This window comes from Clinocottus analis, unplaced genomic scaffold, assembly GCF_023055335.1.
Source record: "Clinocottus analis isolate CAN_PGR_092001 unplaced genomic scaffold, fCliAna1.0.p SCAF_18, whole genome shotgun sequence".
NCBI classification, from domain to species: domain Eukaryota; kingdom Metazoa; phylum Chordata; class Actinopteri; order Perciformes; family Cottidae; genus Clinocottus; species Clinocottus analis.
In genome coordinates this window covers 4,766,488-4,786,716 of record NW_027175909.1, presented here as the reverse complement: position 1 = coordinate 4,786,716, position 20,229 = coordinate 4,766,488, and the positions used below count along the sequence as shown (strand labels likewise).

At 44.3% G+C, this 20,229-nt stretch overlaps 1 protein-coding gene across 1 annotated transcript in view; it reads right to left on the bottom strand.

The window, feature by feature from the left end:
• Positions 1-20,229, bottom strand: part of adarb2 (adenosine deaminase RNA specific B2 (inactive)) — a 155,749-nt gene that overhangs the window by 23,190 nt on the left and 112,330 nt on the right. The window contains exon 4 of the mRNA XM_068582138.1: positions 5,585-5,699. Coding sequence (XP_068438239.1) covers positions 5,585-5,699 — 115 coding nt within the window. The remainder of the gene's footprint in view (positions 1-5,584; positions 5,700-20,229) is intronic.

Sequence of the window (20,229 nt, the reverse complement as noted above, 5' to 3'; positions counted from 1 at the left end):
CACATCACAGACTGAGACCTGGAACTACTCACTATGGCAACTGCACTTTACTGTTCAGCGCACAATGCTGTCAGAGGCCTTTAGCAGCAACACAAAGTGCACGCCGCCTCACTATGGCAACCGAGCAGGTAAACACACCTTGTGACAGCGCATGGAGCCGAGGTGCACACGGGCTTTTTATTCCACACCGGATTTCGACGACTGTCCCTGAACTCGGCTGTACCTAAGTGTGTACGTGTGTGTGAGTGTGACTAAATATATATTCTCCCCGTGCGCCCAACTGTGTCACATAACTATGCCTCACACGCTGCGCCGTGTGCCATTGATTGCCCCTTGTGCCATGAGCCACGTGCCAAGGAGTCACGTCAATAGGACCCAGCGTCTAACGGAGCGGGGCGTTAAAACCAGACGATCCGCTAAGAGAAGTAAAGACCGAGCTCGAAAATGTGCCATTTTTGCTCAACCGGTTTCTTCTCTCGCTAATGTCGACATATTTATCAGACAGCTCCAGAAAATGTGTTACTTCAGTGCCTCTGCACGTTTCATTACGTCCAGCACACAACACTGGTTCTCCACTTGCTCTGTCTGCGTGTTGGCAGGATGGCCTCTCACCGCCAGGCTGCATCACACAGCGCATTACACAGCGCTGCAGCCGGGCTCCGGGAGGAACTGTTTGGCTTGGCGGCCAAAGTGGCTGGAGCAACGCCGGCTGTATGCGGAAACATCAGGTTACCCGTCTCAACACCGAAGTGGAACACATTCGAATTGGTACATTTCGTGGGATGGGAGGATTTCTGACGGGGTTTGAGAATATAGACGACGCACAATGGGCTACGCGACACAGCCAATATGACGGAGGCACACGTTGAGCTAACTGTAGCAGTGTGTATTTTGATTTCATGAGGGTGCCATCCGGGGTATTTCTTTGTTAAACGTTGGAAAAGCCCCCTGAAGACAGTATGCAACGGTTTTCACAACTTTAAATGGTGCTCTGCATGACGTGTTAATTGCTTACAGTGTGTAGAAATGGTGAAGCGCCCCTTTAATTTGTCACGTTCGATACTAAAGCGACGCCGAATGCTCCCCTATCTTTTATAGGGGAGAAATCACAGTTTGATTTAGATGGTGATGATAAAAATGTTAGGGTACATTAAAGGCATGAAACACACTGTAACCAGTAGTGTACCAAAGGAATGCTAATAAGGACATTAATTATCCACACTTGTGGAGATCCACTAAAAATAGACAGGAATCCCAACAGGCGTGGACGTATACATCTTGAGGGGCTGTCGCTCTGGCTGAAAAAAGGGCAGTGAAGGCTCAAAGTCACCTGGGGGGGGGGTCCACAGCGTCCTCGTCTCACACACCACCCTCTCTCCGGTGCTTTAGTCGCTGAACCCTCACAGCTCAGCCAATCAGGGCACATGTGCTATTTATTGCCCGGGCCACTTTAACCCCGGCTTGAGCACCCAATAATGTACACAGTTTTTTTTATGGTCAAGTTGGAAATCATTATTCTCCTTGAGGAAATGTGTCCTTTGCAATGGATGGAGCCGTCCTACCACTTTAGTAGCAGTGGGCAGCCACAGGGCGGCACACAGGGACTTGCTCCAACGAAGCATTTCCTCTGAATCCGACAGCACAGCTCGGCTAGACTTGACTCTTTTTTTGGTTTGCTTGTTGGTACCCGGTATTTTGTTTTTGCTTGTCGCGTCGGACGAGTGAGAACAGTCGCCAGACAACACGGGACATCCTGCACACGACCGGCATTTCACATTTAATCACTGCGTCCAAATTCATAAAAAATGATGTTTCCATACTTAGGCTTTACATCTGCTTCACTAAATTTCTTCGGTTAACATTGAACTTTTTTACATCACTGTATCTATTCGACAGCTACTGGTTTCTTAGTTGATGTATGTACAACATACTGCACACAAAACACACAATTGAATGCATTTTTTCATTTTTTTGTAACCCAAATGATATAATCAGCATATTAAATAGTAAATACAACCTCTGTTAAAATGTTGTTAAAGTTACTGTTATACAATATTAGATTACGAGTAGTAACACACACGCATATATACACACATATACATATACATACATATATATACATACATATATATATATATATATATGTATATATATATATATGTATATATATATATATAGCTATATATATAGCTATATATATAGCTATATATATATATAGCTATATATATAGCTATATATATAGCTATATATATAGCTATATATATATAGCTATATATATATATAGCTATATAGCTATATATATATAGCTATATAGCTATATATATATATATAGTTATATCTCTATATATATATCTATATATATATATCTCTATATATATATCTATATATATCTATATATCTATATATATATATATATATATATATATATATATATATATATATATATATATATAGAGAGAGAGAGAGAGAGAGAGAGAGAGAGAGAGAGAGAGAGAGAGAGAGAGAGAGAGAGAGAGAGAGAGATAAAACAAAAAATCTTCTTTCAAAGCAGAATGAGCTTTCAAGGTCACATTTTTTGTACACTATACTTTTACCGTTTAGGTCGAGCCCCATATATCCTGGCTTTCATGTGTTCTTAACCACAAGATGTTGGATGATTACACTGAATGTCATCCAATGCGTGTTGTTGAATAACAGAAAATCTCTGAAACGCTCTACACTTGCTGAGGAGGGAAAAAACCTTTGGCAAGAGCAGAGACTGCACCCTGTTGAATCTGTATTCGCTTTAACAGGCAACTGCTCCCAACATATAAGGATGTCTTTGTGAAATGCTGCTGAAGCTCTCAAATCTCTCTCTCCGTCTCTCTCTCTCTCTCTCTCTCTCTCTGCTTCAACACACCCTGAGCACATCTCTGTTAATTTCTTTTGCCTCTTAGCAAGCTGTTTCGTTGCCGGATGTGATTATTGAACATTAAAATTTGCGGCAGCCGGAAAACCAGATAAAGAGCAGAGAAAAATCCCTGTTTGAAAATGGATATGCAGACTAAGAACCATAGCTTAGTCGTCATTTGTAATCAACTTGTTTGAAACCCTTTGCTCTCATCTCTTTCTTTGAGTCCCTGTGGTATTTTCCTCCACTCTGAGTCTCATCACCCTGCTGAATAAAAAAAAAAGCCTCAGAAGAAGCTTCTCTCATCCCATCCAACAAACAAGTGAAAAAGAAAGAAGGAGGAAGATGGAGGGGGGGGGGGTATCTTTTTAAGCATTTTCCATTTGGACGTTCGCAATTTTTTTCATGTCTCTGAACACATCTGAACACTGTTTACCATCGCCAAACACCCCAATGCTATCTCAGATCGATTCAAATGAGATTTTCCACACTATTTCACAATGTGTGCTGGCAGGTTTGTTTTTGCCGGTCGTCTCGCAACTCTCAGTCTGGTGGCGAAGCTAATCTCACTCAGGTTGGGGCTCAACTGTCTCGGCGGGGACTCCGGCGAGGGGTGGGGGGTTCGCTGTCTGTCTGCGGTTCAAAGACGGACTCTGATTAATATTCTTGAGGCACAAGCAGAGGCATGAGAGAGTGAGAGAGAGAGAGAGAGAGAGAGAGAGAGAGAGAGAGAGAGAGAGAACAGGACTCCCCAGTGTTCCTGTCAAGTTTGCTGTCTGACTGCCTGCGTGGACGCTGGCCACCACAGCGCTGCTGCTGCCGCCGCGCCACTGCAAATACTTGGCCACCCTCCGTCTGGATCTCTGAAGATAACGCGCGCTATTAATAAACAAACAGAAGCAATTACTGGGAGGCAGAGGAGAGGAGAGGGATTGGATTAGGTCAGGATGAGTGCCGGTCTCACTGAAGTATAAACTGATGAGCTGCAGCCCTCCAAAGACAGCAGAGATACCAATCCCTCCTCACTGACCCCCTGCACACCCACAGGCTGCAGCCACACTGGGAGATAACGCTCATCTGTGTGTGTGTGTGTGTGTGTGTGTGTGTGTGTGTGTGTGTGTGTGTCTGTCTGGATTCCACATGTGCAGACCTTTGAGCATTTGTGTGTGTATGGTCCTTTTTGTGCTTTGTATTAAGCTGCTTCGTCTGTTGGTTATAGTTTTGCAATATGTCAGATGTTGGATGAGCGTTCCTTTGGAAGTCTTATATGTTGATGCTTAATAAACAAGTATTCAGCTACTTGACCAGACCATACACCTGTATTGTATTTGCTTATGCCAAACTACAACACTGGCTTGATATAATCTGGCATAAACTGAATGCCATTACCAGTTCAGTATGCAGCTATCACTCCAGTCTTACAAATTACCAATAGTTAGCAACGGCCTCTGATATGAGACATTATTCCATGCATGAATATGTCCCTTAAACAGCGAGGAAAGATAGTTTTAATATGATTCAGTGTGTTGGCTGGTTCACAGGGTCATCAGGTGGACACTGTGTGAGCTGCATTCACTAAAATTGGTGTAGAACATCACCAGCTAACATCCTCGCCAAAATAATATGTTAGCTAACATGTTACGCTCCCAAGAATGTTGCTATGCTGCTACGACGGCCGAGGCCACCAAACAATCATCCTCAGGCACCTCACCTTAGCGAGCAACAGAACGTGCACTTCTGTCTCAAACATCACCAGCTGAAAGTAAAGAACTATTAAAAACAGCTAACATCAGGATGGCCAAACTTTCACCAACGTCTGACAACAACCGCTAACAGCAACAGCTAAGCTATCCATTAACATGTTTGGCGAGTAGAAAACAACTAACAGCAGCTAACATTAGATCAAACCCAATAGCATGTTTATGTGTTTTGTTCTACTTCAATTCTAAAGTCTAAAAGGTATTTATTTCTGTTTGACATACATGAGTTATACAAGTTGCAGAACACATTGGCTCCACTGTGCCACAGCGTACACGTTTCACGCCAAAAGATTCTGGGCTTTACTGTTTTCGAGCATCCTGTGCCCGTATTGCATGACAAGAGATGTGGAGTGAGTCACGGTTTCTACATACCGTATGGGTCAGTGTGTGTGTGTGTGTGTGTGTGTGTGTGTGGGGGAGGCCCTGATGTAACGGTGCAACAAACACCACCACGTGTGGCAATAAATCGTTGTTTCTCGCTGCAAGGAGAACAGCAGTGGGAAGTTTCCTCCTCCTCACTGTTCCTTAAGTGTGTCACTCAGTCAGGCTTCAGATTAAGTTTTGGGCTGATCTTCACCACTGAGGCATCTGGAGCGCCTGTCAGAGCTGCATGAGCACAGTCGGGCCAGCATGCAGTGCGGATGACTGACACCCACTACCGTGTGGCATTCCCCTCAGAGACTCTGAATAGTCAATAATTCATCAGAAAGGTATATTCTCCTGCACGAGTGCAAGGTACAGCAAGGATTGGAGAGTCTCTCTCTCCCCTCCCACCTTGAGTTGATCATTTCCCTCTTAATCTAGAATTCCATCCCCTTCTCATTTCTCCTCCCCCATCTTACTTTTTCTTCACACCTCCCTCACCCACTCTCTCTATATTGCAGCACTTCAATAATTCAAAGTGATATATAAAAGTCAATGAAATTTGCCATACCTCGGGTCATTACGATGCCTGCCAGGGATTTGTGTCGAGCGTGCGCTGGACTGCAGCCGCCCACCAGCGACCGGTACTTCTCCCTCACCAAGTGGAATATTGAATCGGCAAAGACCTGAAAAACACAATCGCTGCCTTAATTTCAACACAATCTTGACTGAATTTACAGGTTGTTGTTTTTTTTTAAAATATCTTTGCTGGGTAATATTGCACTTCCCTAATCTGTTCAGGTGCTGCTGTGATTTTTTTGTTGTTGTTGGGAGATCGACCTGAAGGTCAACTTACCTGTGAAGCTATGAGTGCATGCAGAAAGCAGTCATTATCTGTCAATCATTATGTTTATCTTTCCAACGCCACCATACCACCCGACACGTCCAGTAAAAACAATGACAGTTTGCCACATGCCGTGTTGTGACAAAAACAATACGCACATACTGCGACACTAAATATAATATGGATGATTTTATGTCGCAAAGGCCACTATTAGAGGTGGGGAATTGGTGCATTCCTCTCATGTGTTGTGATTTCTGTCGGCCCACAGTCTGCCTTTAGGGAAGACTTGTTTTACTTCGGTACAGGGAAAGTACAGCCCTGTTATTCACCCGGCACAAAACTGGCAGTATCCCACTATCACTCAACGTAGTGTATCTGTAGGGGACACACACGGTGGATTTAGTGCTTCACATTCTCACCACTTCAAAAGGTTAAGATGACATCAACTTTATCACCTGTATAGTTGTAGCCATCCATATTATGCATGTCATAATAGAGCAATGTTGCTCTCGTGTTAATTATTTGCACTTCAGTCTATTGACAGTCAAAAGGTTATCCTGCGAACGGTTGTTTAACGGCCTCTGTTGCTATGGAGAGAGCTTCGCACAATTAAAATCTCAGAGCCAGAAGTCTGGAGTGAAAGATGCTCTTGAGTTGCACGATGGGAAATGTACATTTGTGCATTTTGTGGCGCTTGAGCCCCACTCCATGAAGTGATAATGACTCAACCTCTGACGCTCACATTTTGACCCTTCATTTTGTATTCGGTTTCCTGAGAGTCGCTCATCTTTGTTGCAGAGCAATAATAAATCGCTGCAGTCCCAGTTTCATCCCCTGTTGCCACCCTTACAAAGTGTTTCACATTGGTCTCATTCTTTTTTTCCCCTTCACCTGTTCGAGTCCAGTCAGATTTATTTGTACGGCCCCCAAAATCACTATTCAAAGGGCTGTACAACACATACACTAAATATGAGACCATCTATCCACAAACCCCTTGACCCATCAGTGATGCTGAAGAGCAGCCTTGAAACTTCCAGTCTGAGAGGCAGTAAACGCTGCTTTCTGCCTGTCGCCAAGTAACTTTTTCCCAAAAGAAAAAACAAATCTGTTTCCTGTATACTTACTTATTGCCTATTTCTGTCGCTCACATTATCTGACTGTGTTGTGTCACCACATTTGCATGGGTTTTGAAATGTTTTACATAAATGACCAAATCCACTCAAATATAGTACACGACATCAGTGTTTTTCACAGTTTGATAGGTCGCTTCATATGCTACAGACGTGCGTTATTAATCAAAGAGAATGTTGACTCTTGTCCCGGCTCAATCTCTTCGATTGTTCTCTCTCTGGCTTCGATTTCCTCCATGTGAGATCATCCGCTCCCTCCGCACAGCATGAACAGTACAGCGTCCCAGTTTAACGCTGTAAACAACTAGTTTGTGCCACGAAGCGACCAACTGGATTCCCCACTAACTCCACCAAGTCTTTCACAGGATGAAAAGCTGTTCAGGATTTATCAATTGATTTACTACCGATCTCTCCGGCCAAACCCACACTTCTCCCCACATTTACGTTAAACACCGGCTGTTGAACAAACTCAGATCATTTCCACCACTCTCTCGACCTTTAAGGCTTTTTTACTCTCGTGGCAATTAAGGACTTAGTCCCCGAGCAGAGCTTCAAGCCACCTGTAGAACATAAACGGATCACCAGGAGATGGCAACAGAGTGGCCCTCTTTTGACAGATTGGGGCCCCAGTAGCTAAGAGCACGTCAACAGATGCCAGGGTGAAGGACGCATCGAGTGAGAGGGAACGAGAGAGATTAAGGGTGAAAAAAGAAGACCGAGAGAGGGAGACTGAACAAGTGAGCATATTGCACATTACAGCTCTGGTCGGGGCTGTGAAATACTCTCACAATTGGAACCGGCGGTCGACGTGCTCACAGCTTGTGGTGTGTGTGTGTGTCCATGTGTGTGAACGCACATATTGTTGCTCCTGCCTGTGCCAGCCGAAAGCCTTTTTTGGGGGGGTGAATGGAACAGAAAAAAAGATTTTGAGGTGTTAGCGAAAGGTCGACAGCGACTAACTTTCAGCACTTTGTTTCCAGGAGTTGCAACGGCGCCTTATCGAGCCCTGACGGGTACGTGACAGGTCCCCTTCCGGAGATGAGTGTACTTCTCCTCAACAACAGGCCAGACGGACAAGAGGAAGAGGAGGGTTGTCGTCAGCCTCATGTTGTTTTCTTCATGCCTGAGCGATCAGTCCCGTCCAAGAGCGGGTCTGTCGGGCCCCGAGTCAGTGCCGCTCGTGTTGCAGCGACGGGGGACAAAATGAACAGAAAGGGTGGATTCTCCACATCTTCAGGAGACTCAAGTGAGACCGAGGACGCGCCGAGGTCAATTTATGTCACAAAGGTATTCAGCTTTTGCAACAAAAAAAGAAAAAAGGAAAAGAAAGACCAGTGACAAAAGGATCACAAGCGTAAAAGTGAGTTATCTCATCAGATACTAAAGGAGAAGCAGTTAGGACACAGTCGGGTTGAGGGATAACCACAATTATATTTCAATAATTTGCAATGAATTTGATTAGCAATTAATTGTTTTAGTCGTTCATCAAACAGTAATAACCAACGTTTGCTTTTTGTTTGTCGTTTAAAAAGAGTACATCATTTTAAATGGTCTAACTTCTGTTGATGGAACAAAACAGGACATCAATTGTGACGAGCGCTTGTTTTGCATCTTACATTTGTCAACCTTTTCATAAAATAAACTATGAATTGGTAAGCAGCAGCAGTGAATATCGGGGCAGTATAGAACACCATCGCCAAAGTCTTTCAAAATCAATGGATTGTTTCTCTTTAATCATCCAAAAAAAAAAAAAAAAAAAATCACAGACCTCCTGGTTGTCGACTTTTTTTGAGGAAGGTGAGGAAAAACCAGCCTGGTTTTGAGATCATTCATCAGCCCAAATGTCACATTTTCTGAATCTAGGAGCATGAGTCACACAAATGTGAAAAAAAAAAAAACCCTGCCTTGTACGCCGTACCTGAAAGTGACATCCAATTAATTCTTACAGAACCCTGCTTGGCTTGGCAGCGTCAGCTGGTGTCGGTCACAGTCTGAACCCCGTGTCAAGTCCTCCATCCCTCCTAAAGGCCTTTTCATTGATGACATTACAGAGGTGAGAGAAGGTGGCAGCTCAGAAAGGCCCGGAGAGCAAAGGTGGAATAGATCCTGGCACACGGCCCGGCTTTCTCTCCCTCACTCCGACTTCCTCCCCCGTCGTCTTTTCTTTTGTTCCCTCTCTTCCCACCCCTATGCTGTTAACTCACATTTCCTCTCCTTCCCTTTACCATCTTTTTGTGTTTGACTCTTCAGATTCTGGTCTCGCCTTTCAATCCTCCCCTTCTCCCCTTCCTCCAACAACCCTTCCTCCTCCTCCTCATCCTCCTCCTCCTCTTTCTCCTCCTCCTTCAGCCAGGTTGCTCTCCCTCCCTCGTTCTAGTTTGTGATAGAGGGCAGTGATGTGCCAGGACTAAGAAGCCAACAGTGAGTCAGAGCCTATAATTTCCTCATCCTGTGAGCGTGAGTGGGGAAACAACATAATCTTCATCAGCTGACACAAAAGGAAAATAGTCTGTGATTTACAGCTGTGGTTCCCTTAGCAACAAATACTCTCCTTACACTTCCTCTGTCTACATCAGCAATATCTCGATACGCACATCTGCCTGTCCCTTCATTCCTCACATAGCTTTCCACATCATTTTTCTTAACACTGCCACACACACACACACTCTTTCCTCAGTGGGCGAGTTGAGTGCCACCTTCAGTGTGGGCCTAATGTGGCAGAAAAACGGGGGCAAGGATCTCGTTCCTCAGTCAGACAGAACATCAGTGCGAGCTGCCACGCGGCGAGAGGAGGGCCGGCCTGCGTGCGGCTGGCTGGCTTCCTCTTGGATGAGCATCAAGGTTAACGTTGCTCCATACAGCTACACTGGGGAATTTCAAAATCCGTCTCAGGGCAACTGGTGTAAGCTGCACTGAGGAATACGCCTCAGGTAGAAACTGTGCAGAGCGGAAACTGCTGTAGTGGCTGTTGTGTCAATCACCCCACCTGGTGTCTCTCCTGCATTAGTTCTGACCAATTTACTTCTCAGTTCCTCTGGGCCGCCTCACGGTGGAGGAAACAAGCGGCAGTCACTTTTTTTTTTTAAAGGAAACTGCTATTGCTGCAAGGGATGAGACATATGGCAGAAACACCCCGATCGGCCTTAACGAAGATGAGATGTTGAAGTACAGAGCAACCTTCAAACAGATCCACTGACCTTTGACCCCAGCGACGCGTGGTCATTTCATGCATCTGAGGCAGATCGGACAGCTAATGGCTAAATGTAAATGCAACAACGAAGCATTCGAGATGTCCTCATCCTTCTCAGTAAAGTGACAGGGATTAAACACGCATGTTCATCCAGAAGATGCTCTGACTTGATGCATGTTATCTGATCCCTGATCAGTTCAACATCAGGATTTGTACGGGTGAGGGAGTGGTGTGAGTGTGAGTCCATGACGGCAAGACGTTTGCCTTCCTCGTATTTCATAAATGTGATTTGTGTTTGTGTTGGTTTATGGCTAGGTGTTATTGCAAACATTTGAATAAGCCTGCTGCTTAAGTGCATCAATTATTCCTCATCTGGTGTTTTTGCCATTTACCAAACAGCTTTCAGACATATTAGATATTTTAAATGATAAATGGAACTGGAGCATTTCTGTGTTTGTCCAAAACATAATTCTGGTATTTATTGATAGAATTTATTTTGTATCGGTTTATAGAATTTATTTTTATATTATATTTGTTATATTTAAGAGTTGTTTATAGAGGTGAATGACAATGACTTAATTAAAGGAAACGAGTGGAAATATTACTTAATTTGCGTACTAATGCAAACAGGCATGCATATGAGTTGAAAATTGTCTGAGTTCTCACAATGAACACACATGGTAGCTATACAGGTTGCTAGCTAGCTAGCTGCAGCTAATATTTACACAGCTTGTACTGTGTTTGTGGTAAAAATGGACTGCAAAAGAAATTCAACTGATAAATTTGCATGAATATATTGAGGCAAAACGTTGCTTTGTATTCTTGAACCTGCAATAAACGCTACGAAACAAGCTATAAACACAACGCTGTGTTGGTTAACCTGCTAGCAAACAAACGCTAGCAAATTCAAAGCAACATTAGTACTCATTTGGTGTCAGGTTTTTCTCCACCTGATGAATTTGAAACTTCCCTCTCTTTTTAGTTTTTGGGTCTCAACTCGTTTTTCAGGAGAATATCTTGCCAACAAGCTACTAATGCTTGACCACATTTCACTAGCTAGCTTATTAGTTATCTTTGCACGTCTGCCGGTTTGTGCTGGAGAAGTACAGTAGATTTATCACAGCTCTTCTTCCACTAAAAACAGAAAGTGGTCAGCCTGAAAAAAGAAAAAAGTAAAGCTTGTGAGCTGAAAAAACAAACCAACGAGCAAAAAGATCCTAAAATGGTCCGTAGGGAGCTGGAGAGACATCCTCATTTGGTTCATCACTATGAGGGCCTCCTCTAAAATACACACAGTCGTAGTATACACTGCACTACATGGCTGGAGTGGAAATCTTTTGGTGTGTTGTAACGGACTGGTAATTCATATTTTTGAGGATTCAACAGGACGAGTACCTTTTCCTTCCTATCTGTCCAGCATCCTTCACTACCTGCCTCACACACTCCCTCCCTAGCTGTTGTGCACGTAAACAGTTCGGCATCCATCTCCGAGGTAATGTGGAATGTCACCAACAATCCTCCTGCTGCCTTCCCTCTGAAGTCAATGTTGTGCCAGAAACACAAAATGTCAACGGGGAAATTTTCTCAGCTGCGGCCTGACCTAGAAGTCTGTGCATGCTGGGAGGGGTGACGGGTACGAGTGTGAGTGTGTGTTGGGAGGAAATGCTCAATTGTATTACTTATTATTTAGCATGAAGGCCCTAAAGGGAAATGATGACTGAAGATTCCATAGTGATTGCTTTTTAAGGCCCTCCATAACCTTGTCCATATGCTCCACACATTGTGCCTCAGTTAATTTGGTGAAACATGGAGTGTTAAACTGAGGCAACCATGTTGATTGTGTGTGTCCATGTGTGTCATTCCTTCATGGACGTCACTGCTCCTGTGCAGTGGCGGGAGGTTGCGGGGGGGATGTGGGCTTGCTGTTACCCCGCCCCTCAGCAAAACACACACACACACACACACACCACGCTTCAACCCACCACCCTCACCACCTTATCACCCGCCTGCAGAGCGGCCCAGGCAGCATAAAAACGGGGCCATGTCTTATATTTCTTTATAGAGGTATTTAACAATTCATTCTCCCGAGTTTTAATAGTGTCTGCCCTCTGCCTAGATATCTCCAGCCCTCCCTTCCTCCCCCACCGACAGCCCACCCTTCCCTCTCCCCGCCGCTCGCCTGCCGCCAAGCACGAGTCTTTTGAAAACGGATATCTATTCATTTGGTGGAAGCGTTGCCTCTGGGGGCTTTTTAGACTCTCAAAAAGCCAGACTCCTTGCCGCGAGACAGATTTCTCTTGTTTGTTCTCCATATGACACATAGCGTCACTCTCACTCCTAAATCTTTGGCTCCTTCTGTCTGTCCCCAAGATCTGTATCACAAGAGGAAAAAAAATAAATAAAAAAAGATATGCCAGTGCTTGCATACGTCGATCTTCTGTCAGTGGTTGTTCTGTTGTCTCGCTTTTTTATTGACAGTAAAGTTGCCGTGGTGTCGTGCGATGACAACAAAGTGCAACACAGAGAAGTTGAACTGTGTATAAATCTGGGGAGTGCTGTGAAACACTCCAGCAGCTCGCCTCCAACTACATCCAACCTTTCCCCGTGTGACGGCCAGATGGCCCTGCAGCTCGTGGAACAGATTTGTGTGTGTGTGTGTGTGTGCGCGTGTCCGTAGCCAACATTTGGCTCGAGCGGCGGGGCATTGTCAGTCAGATCAGGCAGCCGGGCTGCACCATGCGGCCGTCGTCATCATGAGAAGACGTCTTTTTCCTTTAAAAAAAAAACAAAAAACCACACGCTTGATGTTGGAGAGCGAGAAACAAAGGCAGATGAAGGAGCACAAGAGAGAGACGGAGCAAAGGACAGAGATTGTGCCATTGATCTGTCTTTGCCGCGGCTCGTCCGAGCTCCTTTCCCCCGTCGAGGGTGAGGCGGGGGAGATGGGAAGCTGCGCCACAGGTTTCCAGCAGAAAAGCAGAGCTCCAGCAGGGATTCCTCATTAGACTTGAAACGGTGGAGACCAAGACGACAGGCCTGCTGCATGTGGGAAGGATCATAGTCTAGGACGAGCTACCCCACAAGAATGACGGGCTCATCCAAAAATCAAGGACGATACTTCCGAGCGATGATGCTAAACATAGAAGTGGATCATTATTTCTCTCCTATTCTCGACTTGGGGCCATAATAAATCCCTGTGGCCCAGTTCTTCTGGGAGTGACAATCATAACTGTACATCTAAATAGTGACAAAGACCACAGACAGCTTGAGATACACAAAGAGGCTTTTTTTTTAGCCACGCTAGCAATTTGGGACAGAAATTCATGCGGTGAATTTCTTTGGTGATCCAGTGACTTTTACCTATAGCTGCTCAAGAATATGATATAATAATACATTCAAAAGCATGTTTGCGTTGTTAGCGTGAGGGCGCTAGCATGCTGATGTTAGACGCTAGTCTTGGTGTTTACATGCGTAGAGATGATAAAGAGATGAAAAAAGAGTGATGATGAAATACTGTGAATGCACTCGCATCAGTTTCACGTCAAGTGAGATCAAAAATGAGAAAGTATGCTTTTGCCGATGTTCAGTAGTTCACAGAAAACCTAAAACTAAAATAAAACCCAAACTTTGGCAACAGCTAACCTCATATGTCCCCTGATTGGTTACAACTGCTGAAAGCCACTAATGCTCTTAAGCCTAAATCCAAACATTAATTTGGGAAATGGAACCTCGACATTGAAGCCAAAACGAACTGAAGCCGCTGAATCGTAACCACCGATCGCAGATGTTAAGCGCGACTGACTCTAAAACTCATTATCGGCCTAAATTCTCTTCATCTGATCAAACAAGCACAACCAGTTATGACAACATAGACGCTATCAGGGCCTGGCCCGTGTGTGTGGACATATTTGGTGTGGTTACAACCTGGAGACCGTGCTTGCCAGGTCCCCAAATAACCTTCACCGTATCAGTCGTATTCAAATCGCTGCGGAATTAGAAATGCACTTTTGTTGAATTGTGGTTTCCTGTACGTCCTGTTTTGTTTGATGGGTAAATTTGTGTAGTTCGAGGCTGCATCATGCTCCTCAACGGCTCACTGAGGAAACGTCTATTGTTCAAAGTTGAAAGTGACTGATAGACAAACATCCTTTTCCTGAATCTGCCTTTCAAATATTCAGAGGGCAGAGAGCGTGAGAGGAGAGAAAAAAAGAAAAGAAAAAAGAGAAACGGTTCGAGGTGACAACGGTTGGAGCGCGTCTAAGTCGTTCCGGTAAAAATCCCCTCTGATTAACCTCCACGGTGGAGATAAAAGCAGTGATATGCCTGAAACGACTTAATAATGTCAGGCACAGTGTAAAACACACACCAGCGGCTTTATACATTATGCACCAAAGGCCAGCAGAGGGACTCCTGCGAAAAGATAACATGACCTACCCCCGAGAGAGACGGAGGGAAGGGAGGAGAGAGAGAGACGGAGAGACGGAGGAGACGGACAGGCAGGCACTTAGAGAGGGAAACGGGCTGGATGGAGACAGAGGTGGAAATGAGAGGGTCAGCGATGAGGATTTAACAAGTCTATCATCTACAGTCGTGGACCAAGGGAGGATGGAGGAAGAGGAGGAGGAGGAGGAGGAGGAGGAGGCCACTCCGAAGGCCCCTGAGGGGAGTTCACATAACTCCCATTAATCTGCACATGATTCAGCAGAGAGAGAGAGAGAGAGAGAGAGAGAGAGAGAGAGAGAGAGAGAGAGAGAGAGAGGAGATTCCCTCCTTTGTGGTCTGCTGTATCATTCAGGGGAGACGGTGTATACACTGTGTACAAATATCACATCGTGAAGTACAAAAGGTCCTACATTTGTCATCATTTAAGTCTCGTAAGGATATTGTAGAGCCGCCCAAGAGATTTATTAGTCACTTTGACGAGACAAGCTCTCCAATAACTGCTTATCAACTGCAACTAATTGTTGCCTAAAAACGTCAACCGCTATGAATACTGGGGGGTTTCCTGTGTCACTGATTTCTGGCTGGAATATTTTATGTGGTTTATTGCTGAAAGCGTGCAAATATATCGCACTCACACCTGTTTATTAGCACTGGAATAACATGCAGGTCAGCTCGAAGGAGTCACCAAAGACTCCTTCAGGTTGAACTCCAGGGTTTTTGTTGGGTAAATGAAGCCCCTCACACCACTCTAGCATGGTTCGTGAAGGCATATATGTGAAATAAACAACCATCGTAACAGATAATATTCACCAAATGTGGTCGGACACAGTCTTCTATCATAAGAGAGTCACTGACTTTTGAATAAAAGTAAAATATTGGCAGGATGTGTCGCCCATTAGTGAATTCTAATATTTCTTTCCGCCCGGTCAGAGCACAACCCACAGAAATAATAACAACAACAAAACGGTGGTCGCCGTTTCGACATGTGGGGAGGCTGCTGCTGCGGCGGCGTTTAAACATTTGGGAGGACGGAAGGACCTGGCGTCGCTTTTCATGTCTTGAAAGAGCCGCGCCGTTCAAACGACCGGCTCCTCTGAAGCGCCGCGATGGCTCCCTCCAAAGGGTGGCCGATTGTGCCGGCCTCCGCCCAGATGCGGCGGCCGCGCCTCCATCTCTGCTGCTCTTGAAGATACCGCCGTGGCTCTTTTTGGCGGGCTCGACCCTGGCAATCAGCGAGACTTCAAACCCCCGCCGCCGCCCTTTTGAAAGGCGCCCGGGAACGTCTGTTGCCAAGCACCGCGGCTCCTCCCGGCGCGGAGATTAGAGACGCGGACGAGGGGGAACACTGGTGCTTTCTGATGCTTTTCTGTCTCCTTGTGGAGCTCAGTCCGTAACGCCTGAACAACAGACTCACTACTGTACACAAATGCGACATCACACCCGGCTCAAAGGACGCCAACACCAACATACTCGTGCATAAAAACTAACTCAGAGCAAAGTTGACCATATACTGGTTCAAATAAAGTACGTCCTGTATCTCAAAACGTATCATATAGCAACCTTTTGCTAAGAAATCGGCTTCTGCCCCGCTAGAAGTGTATCGCAGTGTCTGTTGTTTTGCAGGGAGCGTGATCTGCTTCTGGGAATCGGCGAGGAGCCTCCGGGCTCCACGTAAAGCTCAGCCAATAGCCCGTTCTCATTTGCAGGTCGTCCGATAGCGCCCCGCGGTCACGTCCCTCGCCGTCTGGTGCCAAGGAACCCTCTGGCGCCTGGAGCGTGCCGCTGTGTGTCGATCGCAGACGGGCCTCTGCATCAGCATTAATCGAGCTTTGGAACGTAACCGCCACGTGACAATTTAGAAAGATACGCCGCTCTCGCCCAGCCAACTTTGCCTCAATGCATAGTCTGAATTTAAATCTGCCTGCTGACTTATTGTTGTTTTGGGTTTCAAGAAAAAAGTAGTTTTGATGACTGAGTACAAGGCTATGTGACTTTTCCAGCTGGATGCGTCGCAGTGCGGCGAGTCCATTGGCTTTTGAAGGAGTCATTTATCCCGCGGCCTTCCCTCTGCTGGTGACTAAGTGTGGACCGGACTCGGTGTCATGTCTGTGGGTGCTGCTGTGGCCAACAGGCCCTGCAGCCAGCCATACATCATCAGGTATTGATACGGCTCCGCCACAGCGCCACGGCTGACATTTGATTCATAGCTCTGGGTGCTCTTTTTGAATTCCTAACAGTCAACAAGGGATCACAGGGAAATGTCAATGTTGTGCTGGTTTGGGGCGCCCCAATGACACGAGGGAGAGTGGTAAAAATAATGGAGGCTGTAGAGAGAGGGAGCGAGCTAACGGCCCTTTGGTGTGTGATTGTGTTGGTGTTTATGGAGGCAGGATTTGATACACCTCAAAAATTTTAACCATTCTTATTCAGATTAATGCAGATTATTCTGTTTGTTACTTTTTCGTTTCCAATCAATCCTGCATTAGATGTTTAGCACAGCGGAGTGAGACAATAAACAGAAATATGTTGAGCCTGTAGAGCTACTTATTGTTTCGGTGTGAATGGAGTGTTGGAGGAGTCGGCCGTGGGGACGTCTGCCTCGCTCCAATATAATGGGCAAATCGGATTAGGGTGCAGAAAATGCAAAAAAAAAATCTCCAAAACTATCTCCTGAGACGAGACAGCTGGAGAAAGCTGCTGGTTTTCTTCACTTCTATCCAGTGGTGCTGACCAGCTGGCGTACCGGGACAAATAGCTTCAATAGTTATAAGAGATAATTGCATTCGTAAGAAAAAGTGAATTACTTTTGGGTGAAAATGTCTAATTCTGGCTCACTGGTGAAGTTGTTTAAATCTACTGGTCACCATATATATATACATATACATATATATATACATATATACATACATATATACATATATATATATATATATATACATATATATATACACACATATATATATATACACACACATATATATATATATACACACACATATATACACACATATATATATACACACATATATATATACACACGTATATACACACATATATATACACACACGTATATATATATATACATATACACACATATATATATATACATATACACACATATATATATATACATATACATATACATATACATATATACATATACATATACATATATATATACATATACATATATATACATATACATATATATATATATATATATATATACATATATACATATACATATATACATATACATATATATATATACATATACATATACATATATACATATACATATATATACATATACATATATATACATATACATATACATATATATACATATACATATACATATATATACATATACATATATATATATATATATATATATATATATATATATATATATATATATATATATGGTAAATTTGCCATAATGACTAGGATGAAAAAGCTAAACCCGCTTGTGGTTATTTAGCAAGCCTCTTGGCATGGGGGTGTATTCTGACATCAGAGTAAAGTAAAAACAAGCCCAAATTCATCATTGAAATGAACCTGTCACTGTAAAATTCATTTAGCGGTTTTTGACCATACGAGTCACAGCACTGGGCCATATTTTATGATTTTATGATTTTTCTTGGAGGTGGTGTATAAAATGCAGCGTGTTCTGTTGGTCTGAAGAGTATATGACTGATATATGAGGAAGAACAGGGCCACAAAAGCCATAATAATATCTTTAGTTTAATATTGTGACTATAAAAAAAAGAGAAAGCTGTAAAAAAAAAAAAAAAAAAAAGGAAACGCTAATGTGGCTCTTTTCAGACGGTCCCTAACTCTCAGCTTGTGAGTTTCCTGTCCGTTGTGCAAGGTGTCAAACACTAGCGCAGTGTTATCCTGCACTGACAATCAAAACTGGTAAAAACTGTTCGAAAGCTATTAATGATGAATATTGTATTAGTTGGATGCTGTTTCGCACGTGTCTCTGCTCATCCCCCTCAAAGTATTCCTTTAGACTCTGACCCTCCATGCAGGCGTGGGCATTGTTGTGAACCAGCGAGCTGTTTAACGATCAATGTCGGGCGGAACATTGAAGTCACCCATCGCCATATTTCATGCTCCTTTGTGGGATGGGAAAGTTCACAATGACAACCTTTCTGATGCCCGTAGACGAACCGAGTGCATGGATGTCAGACTCCACACAGAGCTGTTCCGCTGACATTTTGGAGATGTGAGCTTTTCCTCCCAACAACGGAGATATGTTTGTACAGTCGCTATAACTTTACACCTGCCCTTTGGAGGAAATAGCTGCTTTTCTTCCTCTTCCTTTCTCTGCACTGATGAATGTGGCTTCTGACAAACATCCCCTGACAGAAGAGGCTTAAACAGTGCATGATCCCTCTCCCCGCCAACCGCCGTACACACACACACACACACACACACACACACACACACACACCTACACACACAGCCTTCTCGACACAATATAATACGCACTTCACAGCCCGCGGATGAAATGAATGCAAATAACCGCGTGCGAGAGGCTTTTGAGCGTGCCGGAGAAATCAGTCTGTGGCCCCTGCTCTTTTAACATTTACTAAAAATCCATCATGTGGCGTTTGCAGAGTAAGCAGAACCCCAGATAGACTGTAACAAATGCACATGCTCCCTTTTGTCACCTTTTCTTTTCCTTTCTGCCGAACCTTTCGAGTGCACACACACACACACACACACACACACACACACACACACATTTCATAAGCCCCTGCAGTAAGGCCGGTGGAGAGAGCAGGAGAGGCATGACAATAGACTGAAAGGAGAGTCAATATCAAACTGAGTAGTAAAAGAAAGGCAAAGAACACACAAGGTCTATAAACCTATGGTGTGCGTACGTGTGTGCATGTTGTACTTTTACCCGAATGCGTGTCAAGCTACTCAGCATTGTGCGGGGAATTTAACAAGCTGTTTACCTCCACCGGCGCTCGTGGTGCATGGCGTTGCTGTGTGAGAGAGCGAGGCGAGAGAAAAAAACCAACTAAAAACGACAAAAGAAACCGAAACGGGCAAATAAGAGGGGTTCACCTTAAGAAAGGGGAGATCGTCGTCTCTCCACCTTCACAATCTGTGGACGCGTCTTCTTTAACCGCTTTGATAACAGCACTGAATGCCAGCTCTGCTGGAGTGCTCGGCTGTTTTGTGGGAAGTAGCTGCCACATCCAAACAAGCCAAAGCTGTAAATGTCTTTCTGCGAAGTGGTTTGGAAGGGTTGTTGTGGAGAAGAGAAATGAAGGGAAGGCAAGCGGGAGCAATGGACAAAAAGGAGAAAAGAGGAGAAAAGGTAGCGTGCACTGTGCATATATATATATATATATATATATATATATATATATGCATATATATATATATATATATACACATTGTACGGGCACGTGGGCTCATGCATACTAAGAGAGCCACCTGATTTGTGGGCGATTGAGAAGACATGAGGCAGTGCGGCATGTCACACTGCTGAACACTGACATTTCTTTTTTTTACAGAGCAGCAGGTAAAATGATGCAGGAGACGAAGCCCTTACAAATAATGCATGGGGCGAAGCGACGAGATGC